A 9911-nucleotide genomic window follows, 5' to 3' on the forward strand; every position below is an offset into this window, starting at 1 on the left:
AATACAGTATATTTTTTAATTTTTTTCACGTCTAATCATATATTTATGATCTGTTACTAATTAGTGATAAAATAACGCACATGTAAAGTATAAATGATAAGATTAATGACCGAGAAGACAATTTAATGAATTAGTTCTCAAATTAACCCAACTTGTCAATATTAGAGGTAAAATTGCTCCTGATTGTTAAGGGTGTTTTTTAAGGTAATTTTTTTTTATCATTTTAAATTTTATTTTACTATTGGCTTTTGCTAAAAAGTTTGATGAATACAAAATTGATAGACTATATAAAATTATAAAAATTAATTTTCTTTATGTCTAATAAATTTTATAAATAAAATGAAAAATAAAATTTTAGAAAATATTTAGTTTAAATATTAACTTGACCGGTCCTCATAATTTATGGGTTCTAAAGCAAATAAGAGATAAGGTCTCTTTAATAAAAAAACCTATACGTAATATATTTCCATAAATGATAAATAAAAGAGTACTTTATTAAAATTTGTACGGTACATATTATTACGTTCACTCAATGCCTTTGTTTATCCAAAAAAAAATTACAATTTGTTTGTATTAAAACCACTTTGCATTTTATAATTTTAAAATAAGTTTGAAACGTAAATTAACCTTCGACCTAAATTCAATTAACCCTCAACTTTGCATTTAGAAAATCATTTTATTACTTTAGGCTTAACTTAATGTTAACAAAGAAACATTAAGTAAACTTCTTTCTTTTTCAACCCAAATTCACTCTTACGCTTCAAGTTCTTTTATATTTGATGTCTATCCTCATTTTGTTTAAATTTTAAGATAAGAGAGAAATTCCATTGTCATATCTCATATCAATAATCAAGCAATATTTTGTTAGAAATACAGTGCACATCATTTGTCGAATTGAATAATTCAACTAACGTAAAGTAAAGCAAACTCAGCTAAAACATTTTCCAAGGCTCATACATACTAAGCATTTATCAATACAATATTCACCCAATTCAATCAATTCAATGTCTACCCAATTCATTCAATAATTCAACTCAAGTGAAAGGTTAAATCAAACTCAGTTCAAACATGCTAGCAAAATCCACCCAGATAAATATAAAAAAAAAAAAAAAAAAATTTGACATAAATCCGCTAAAACCCATTTATTTCTAGACCCAGATCTGCTAAAACCCATTTATTTCAAACTTAGAATTTGTCAAATTCAGCCCACCCTACTAATATTAATATTTTTATATATTAAATATTTATTTTTAAGTATAAATTTTAATTTATTATTAAAAAATAAAATTTTTTAAGTAGATTTAAATTGGATTTGAAATTTAATTTTGGGATAAGGTGTAAAAATATCCCTAACATTTACATCTAGAAGTAATTTTATTCCTAACGTCTAAAATGGTACAATTTTACCCCTAATGTTGGCAATCAGGTGCAATTTTACTTCTAACATTGGCATGTTTGGTCAATTTCACACATTATTTTGCATATCGGTTCGTTTTAAAAAAAATCATACTTTGTATGATTTAATAATAGAATTGGAAATCAATATTTATAAATTCGATGAAAATTTTTGAATTTTTTTTGTCCAAATCGTACAATAGAGTATATTTTTTGAATTTTTTGTCCAAATCATACGGTAGACAATATATTTTAAAAAAAAAATCACGTATAATTATATGTTTATGATCTGTTATTTATGAGTGATAAACTGACTAATATGTGAAGTGTAAATGACAAGATACATAACAGTTTGATAAATTATCTCTCAAAAAAACAGTTTGATAGATTATTTCTCAAATTGATCCAATTTAATAACGATAGGATAAAATTGCTCTTGGCTGCCAATATTCAGAATAAAATTACACCATTTTAAATATTAGGAATAAAATTGCTCCTGACGGATAATTTTTGCATCTCATCCCTTTAATTTTTAAGTCCAGCCCAGTCAAGCCTAAACCCATCAACTTGAACTTGAACAGAGTATTCTCAAGCAACATCCATCGAGTGTAGCTTGAGTCCAGCCCATGAACAGAGTCCAACCCTGAGTACAGCCCATGATGAGGTCCATCTGTTACACATATTTGGGTTCTTTACGTGAAATTCATGAATGTGATAATATTTATTGTTTAATTAATATTGATAATTTAATTAAAATTATATCAAAAGTATGAATTTTTATTTTATAAATATCAAATTTTTTTAAGTGGTTTAGTTGATGAATTTGTAGTGGAAATTCATTAACTGCCAACTTGACATATTCATAATTTTCATTAAGAAAGTTATAGATAATTTTTAAAATTTGAATTTCTATGTAAATTCTCTACATATTTGTCACACTGTCACAACACAACTAGCAATTCATTCAGACGATAATTCCCTTAACTTCAATTGAACTAATTACCGATAAGTGAGATTATCTTATAGATTTGTCAGAGCTTAGATTATCCAAAGTTCATAATTAAAAGAGTTAATTAAGACCAAATCAAAATACAAAAGCTTATTGACATATCTGCACAGTACAAAAGCCCAAAATAAACAAAAAGCTCACTATTCCAAGGGGGAAGGAACATTTGATGGCAACTCCATCAATCTAGTTAGATCTGGGTGTAGCCCATTCAACTCGAAGAATTAGATTGTCGTACCCGTATCCATTAAGCTTGTTGATAGCTCTCTCTGCATCTTCCTTGTTTACAAAGTTTACAAAACCGAAACCCCTGCTGATGCCAGTTTTCTGATCAATAGCAACATATACACGACTCACCGGACCAAATGTGCGGAATAGTTCAAGCAAGTCGGGCTCCCTTGTATCCTCAGACAAATTGGTCACACGAACTGAGTTCTCTTCGTTTCTACGTCTCATATCTGATCCAACAGGCTTCTCCCCAACACCTTCTCTCTTGCTTGGTGGAACATAAGCACCCTTGGTGGCTCCGGAAACAGCAGCAGCAGTCTCAGATGCAGTCGGTTTATCAGAAAAGGATTCAGGTGGTGGAGCAAGATCCTTATAGGGGCATCGTGATGTCCAATGGTCACCTTTCTTACCACAAGTTCTGCACACCATGAGAACGGCTCCAGGTTTAGCCAACTGTGCCAAGTTATCCCCTGGTAACTTGGCTTCTTCTCCTTTTGTGCCTGTTGTCATGTCAATATTTGAAATTTAAAAAACCACAATTCCAAATTAAACCATAAAGAGTTAGAAAATAACAAATACAAATACGAGAACTAAAACCATCAAGAGTTAGAAAATAACAAATACAAGATCTAAACCACCCAAATAACAAGCGAAGGATATAACTTCATAGAATAAGCACCAGCAATGTGTAAATTAACAATGAAAAAAACAGTCCTCCATGTTTTGTCATCAAGTAAGAAAAAACATTTAACAATATAGCATAGTAATCAGGTTGGAATTAAAATAGTTCACCAATACATGAAAAAAGTGAAACAACGTGTCCATTGAAAAAAAAAACACAAAACTCGTGTAAAGAGCAATTTATATCGCCAAGCAATTTAGCAAATATATCGAAAGCAATGTCACTGCTGTTGGGCTTGAAGTAAAACAACTCATGCTTGCAACCAACATAATCCTATTACTAATCAACATAGCCAAGTAAAATATGTAGAGATTGATGATAGACTGAACATCTTGCATATATAGCTGATCCTACAAACGCAAAAAGTGAAGTATTTGTTCACCAGTGAGTGCCACCAACAAAATGTTACTTTTGGTGACTTACTGAGCATTCACATCCTACAACGGCCACAAGGCAAAATATGTAATTGGAAAATTGACCACAAAACTAGATAAAGCAAAGCAGAAGACTCAACATATTAAATATGTTGTTGATGACACAAATGACAAACCCAATTTTTGGCTCATCAAGAAAGGCCATCAACATAATTCTACTCTTGGTGAGTTTACTGACCATTCACATAAAACAAATGCCTCAAGGCAATACGTGACCGGCTAATTAACCACCATTCCCACATAAACACACAGAGTACTGACACAAATAATTATAAAGATACAACCACCAGCCACATACAAATTGCACAAGGATTCCAATTAACTATGTTATAAAATCATCGGCACTAATTTAAGAATGTAGTTGATAGATTACAAGTGAAATAAAACCTGTTTTCACAATTATAAGCCATCAACAGATGCTTTCGGTGAGCTTACTGACCATTCACATAAAAAAACAGCCGTGCAAGGCTAATATGTGACTGGCTAATTGGCCACCATAACCATTAGAAAACACACGCACAATACAAGCAAATGTAATCTATGGAAAACACATTTACAAAACTGAAGAGTAAGTCAAACAATACAAGCAAATGTATTCTATATAAAACACATTAACATGTGATCTATACAAGAATTTCACTAGTTCCTGAGTTTTCATGATATGAAGTGACTAACTAATTATACTTGAAAAATGTATACACCACAAAATAACAAACGAAAGCAACAGAGTCATTATACACCATGTTGAAATCATTCGTGACCAAACAGGCAGTCCCGAACATCAAATAGCATTCCATACAAAAAAAATCGAAATCTTACCAGTTGTATCAGTATTCCATGTCTAGAAAAAAGAGAAATCCAAGTTCACTCTTCACTCTTATTAAACAAAAATACGCAAGAGAGAGATATATACCTGGAGCTCGAGGCCTTTCGAGAACGATTTCTTCAGTAGAAACCATAGTAAGCCTAGCTCCGACATCCTCTTGGACAGCATCACCAAACTTAGGCCAGTTCCTACGCTCAACAGCTTTCTTGCTCAACCGGGCCTTGGCAAGTTTTCGTACTCTGGTTGTAGTGGTAATCTTAATCTTATTACCTTCATCATTGAACTTAAACTCGATCACCCTCTTAATCCCATTCTCGTCAGGACCAACTATTTGTTTAGGCGGCAAGAGGAAATCCAAATCCTCGCCATCGTCTTCGTCGAGCTCGCCCCACCGAATCGGCTTGTTCTGGTTCAGGGAAGACATTTCGACCATGGATATGGGATAGAGATCTAGGGTTTCTGTTATGGAACTGCATAGACTGCAAAAGAAGAGAGAAATAAATAACTAATCTGAAACATGGCGCGTTGGGCTGTATCATAATGGGCCGCAGAAGATTACACGGGCCTTTGTGACAACCTACTACTAATTGTGGTGGAAAGGAGCCGCTCGCTTTTTATGAGCTCTTTTTGTTTTTCGTAGTCATTTTCATCCCTCTGCGAAAAATGTACAGTAAATCCTCAATAAATACATATCCTTGGGACAAAAAAAAATTCATTAATCGAGATTATTTATTTGCCGATTATTCATTTATCGATAAATCAATATTTATTATTTTATAGATAATTTTTCATTGTAACATGAGCAAAATATACTTGAAGTTGTATTTACACTACAAAAAGTTAATGATGGTGTTCATTTTGGTTTAGGTAGAAAGAAAAAACAATCCAACTATAAATACATTTTTTTCAGAAGAAATGACTTCTATTTTTTTTTTTTGGTAGAAGAGGAAGGCTCAAAGGCCCAAGAAAACAAACACCGAAAACAATAGAAGGAAAAGAGGAAACTAAGTTCTAACTAGCCGAGACACACTCGCCCCATTCTGTTCAGTCAGAAGGATGTCACAGAGGCCTGTAGGCGGCCTATCACACTCGTGATGACCCAAGGGAAAAGTTCCTGCAAAATTCGGCATCCAATCCGCGGCTCTATTACCTTCTCTGAAGATATGAGTCACTTTGACATCCCAGTCTTGCTTCAACATCCTTTTGCACCTCTCAATGATCCAGAAAAAGCGTTGATTCGATACCTCCTGCTCCGTTACCGCTCGGACAACACTAAGCGAGTCTAATTCAACTATAACTCTCCTAGCACCACTACTCCATACCATTACAAGCCTATAATAAAGTCCCCAAAGTTCTGCAAGGCTCGCTTTACAGTACCCCAGATTACAAACAAACCCTCTTAGCCAGTTTCCATTCTCATCCCGCAACAGACCGCGTGCCGCAGCCAACCCAGGGTTCCCTTTACTAGCGCCATCACAGTTTACCTTGACTTAGTTCCCATTCGGTGGATGCCAAGCTATGCGGATTTCCCTATTCTGAGTGGCATTCCCGTCCAGATTCAAATCACTCGATATATACTCCGTCGCCTGAGTGATTACGAAGTCGATTTTGCTTGTGAGCTCCCACCTAGAAGACGCGAATACTACCTCATTTCTCCAGCGCCATATCCACCAACAAGCTGTTACAAACAGGGTAGGCCAATGAATGTTTCTCCAACTAACCTGTGCTTTTATATTTCTTAATAGCCAACTCTAGGTGTCACCATTATAAAAGCTTCGCCTCCAGCTGTACGGGACAAACCAATTCCAAATCTGCTGGGCTTCCACACAATCACGCAAAGCGTGTAAAATTGTTTCAACCTCCCGACAAAACGGGCATCCTGGCTCAGAGCTTAGGTGACGCTTAACCCGATTCTCATTGGTCAAGATTGCTTGGTTCTAAACTAGCCAAATAAAGCTCTTTATTCGTTCTGTAGTTCTCAACCGCCAAATGTCATCCCATGCCAGATTCGTAGCTATTGGCTGGCCCCCGTCCGCCCCTGCTGTAATGCTGGTATATGCTGATTTAATAGTGAAGTTTCCGAACTCGGACATACGCCAGAACCATCCATCCCCATCTTCTGCATCATCAAACAGCACATAAGACGCCATTTGCATGAGGCTCGTCTACGGGAGGAGAGTCTGCAGTCATTGCCAATCCCAGCCTCCTGTGTTGCACCAGTAGTCTCTAACTCGCCAGTTTATCTCTGATTGCGGGATGGGGCTCACCACTTTCTCAATTAACCGGCCTTCATCCATCCACACATCCAGCCGAAAAAGTGACTCCAAGCCCGTTCGCACAAGTTTGCTCAAACCATTCTCGAGGGTCTTTGCTCCTACTTTCAAGCACCGCCAAACATAACTATTGGTTCCATTATTCTGAAACATCTCCAATCCCGTTTTTCCCCGCGAGTAGAGCCCTTTGATCACACGCACCCAAAGGACTGAATTCTCTGCTAATAACCGCTAACTTAACTTCGCGAGCAAAGCCAAGTTTGATTCTCTAACCCAACGGATACCAAGGCCTCCATTCTGTCTGGGCTGACAAACCCTCTCCCATCTTACAAGGCTTATCTTCTTACCCCTGTCCCGCCTCCCCTAGAGAAATCATCGGCTCATCATTTCAAGTTTGTCACACGTGCTAACAGGCAATAAGGAAGTCTGCATAGTGTAATTTGGTAGCGCTGTGAGGACTGACTTCACCAACGTAGTTCTTCCAGCGAAAGATAAGCACTTTTCCTTCCAACCTGCCAATCTTGTCCCGAACTTTATCGACAATATGCTTGTACGTCTGTTTACTTACCCTCTCATGTATGATGGGAACGCCCAAGTAGGTATCGAGATTTGTTGTTTTCCTAATCCCCAGTTCCATTTCCACATCCCTCTAATCTTGGATTGGCGTGTTACTGGAGAAGAAAACACTTGACTTCTGCAGGCTAACTTTCTGTCCAGAGCAATCACAAAAGTAAGTCAAAATATTATTGATGACTCGCGCCTGACTCCCTGATACCATGGCCATAAGAATAATATCATCTGTAAAAAAGCAATGCAAAAGTTTAGGACCTCCCTTGGGTAGTACCCCCGGTTCCCATGCTTTATCCCCCACAGCGTCTAAAATCAAATGGCTAAGGCGCTCAAGGCAAAGCACGAACAGATATGGAGAGAGAGGGTCCCCTTGACGTATACCACGGGAAGGATCAAAACCTTCACAACTATTGCCATTCCACATTACCCGCAAGTGCGAAGAGGAGACGCATTTCATGATGATATCCACCAAACTGCTCAAAACACCTAAACTTGTCAGAGTGTCCTGGATAAACCTCCAATTTAGCCTGTCATAAGCCTTTTCAAGGTCCAACTTTATAATCATTAGTCCCTTTTTTTCCTTTTTTTCGTTTAAACGAACTCACGGTCTCCTAGAGAAGAATGGTGTTGTCCATTATCTGTCTTCCCGGGACGAAACTACTCTGCATAGGACCCACCAGGTCGGATAACAGCGGTTTTAAACGATTCACTATACATTTCGTAATAATTTTATAAGTTACATTACACAGGCTTATAGGTCTGAACTGAGAGAAAGTTTCAGGAGCTGGGACCTTCGGGATAAGGGTAATAATTGTGTCATTGAGGCCCTCCTCTAGGATGCCTTCATTCAGCGCTTGGAGCACACATTTCCTCATATCCTGACCTACTGTATCCCAGAATCGCTGGAAAAATCCCGCCTGGAAGCCATCCGGTCCCGACGTTTTCCACGGAGCCATTGAGAAAACTGCTCTCTGAACCTCCGACTCACCGAACTCGGCTCCTAATCTTTCCAGGTTCCGCTCGGGAATTTCCGGGAAAGCGTGGTGAGAGATTAGCTTTGCACGCATATGGTTCTCTTCTAGATACAAGTTACTAAAGAAAGTCACTGTCATGGCTCTCAACCTTGCCTCTTCCCAGTTCCAAATGCCTGCATCATCTCTAAGGCCTTCCACTTTGTTTCTGCGTCTTCTAATTATGGTCGATGTGTGGAAAAAGGTAGTATTCCTATCCCCCTCCTGCAACCATTGAACTCGCAACTTTTGGGCCTAAAGAAGTTCTTCCTGATTTAAAATATCATTTAACTCAGCCAGTAGCTTCCCTTCAAGCCGACTAAGGCCCCGTGTAAACCTTTCGGCCAGCAGCTTTTGAATGCCAATAAGCCTAGAGAAAACCCATCTCTTCCTCCAGAGAATATTGCCAAAAGAGTAGATGTTCCAATTGGTCAAATGAGTGCCCAGCTCATGGAGCTTATGTCGCAAACTTCTGCCACTCGGCCAACCCTGCGTAATAATCTGCTTAATATCCGATGACGTTAGCCAAGCATTCATAAACCGGAACATGGCCCTCGGTCTCGTAGTCTCTTTCTTCAAACTAATGAGGATCGGAACATGATCCAATTTATTGCGCTACAGATGCCTCACCGTTGCCTCCGGAAAGCAGTGTCTCCAGTCCACAGAGCATAAGGCACGGTCTAGCCTGCATGCAACACGCGTCCTGATAGACGAACCCTTATACCAAGTGAAGCGAGGTCCCTCGAAGCCCATATCAATCAAACCAAGGTCAGCTATCCAATTTGCGAATAGCAAACAACGGTCAAGAACCCTGGCTGAACCTCCCTGCTTCTCATCAATAGCCTTTATACAATTAAAATCACCACATATGAGCCAAGGTTGTTGTATCGTGGTACTCATCTCTCGCATTTCTTTAAAAAACAATCTTTTAAAGTGCATTTGGGGGCGAACATAGACTGTTGTGAGGAGAAACTGAGTGTTTCTCATCTCCCCGTTGTTAATCGTGACCAAGTTGTTCATAAACTGCAAGCCCCTACTAACCACTTCGACTTGGACCTCACTATCATCCCAAAACATCCAGATTCCACCACTGAAACCATCAGTTTCCACTACTTCACAATTATTGAAATGGAGTCTTGAACCAATTTCCTTAGCTCTTGAACCAGGGAGCCTGGGTTCCAAAAGACACAAAATGGTCGGTTTATACACATAAACTAAATGACGGAGGGCTCTTTGGAATTCGGTTCCCCGGCGCCGAAACAATTCCATGATAAAATCTTCATAAGCAACAGTGTCTAGGCAATCAGAGAAACCCAAATCATCAACTTCCTAAGAAACCAGGGGGGATGTTCTCCCTGCCTTTTCCAACAGCTTTATCCTGATAATTCTCTAGGGATATGGGGCTAGAGTTCCCTCCCCGTCCCTCGGTAGCAGCCAATCTATGCCCATTCTGATTCACCTCCATTAAAACAAGGCCATCATTCGGT

At 38.1% G+C, this 9911-nt stretch overlaps 1 protein-coding gene across 1 annotated transcript; it reads right to left on the reverse strand.

Annotated features, from left to right (window-relative positions):
* Positions 1–2438: 2438 nt before the first annotated feature.
* Positions 2439–5053, reverse strand: LOC136226863 (uncharacterized). The gene is made up of 2 exons (XM_066015536.1): positions 4659–5053; positions 2439–3129 (listed from the first exon to the last, which is right to left on the reverse strand). Exons 1-2 carry the CDS (start codon positions 5002–5004, stop codon positions 2588–2590), a joined length of 888 nt encoding a protein of 295 aa, XP_065871608.1. The 5' UTR covers positions 5005–5053; the 3' UTR covers positions 2439–2587.
* Between the last annotated feature and the right edge of the window lie 4858 nt (positions 5054–9911).

The sequence above is a fragment of the Euphorbia lathyris genome, chromosome 4 (genome assembly GCF_963576675.1).
Source record: "Euphorbia lathyris chromosome 4, ddEupLath1.1, whole genome shotgun sequence".
Taxonomy (NCBI): Eukaryota; Viridiplantae; Streptophyta; class Magnoliopsida; order Malpighiales; family Euphorbiaceae; genus Euphorbia; species Euphorbia lathyris.

Excerpts from the sequence above, each read along its gene's own strand:
- LOC136226863 (XM_066015536.1), bottom strand. The coding sequence starts at position 5,004 with ATGGTCGAAATGTCTTCCCTGAACCAGAACAAGCCGATTCGGTGGGGC. Across the intron at positions 3,130-4,658 it reads CGAAAGGCCTCGAGCTCCAG|GCACAAAAGGAGAAGAAGCC; the intron begins GTATATATCTCT and ends ACATGACAACAG.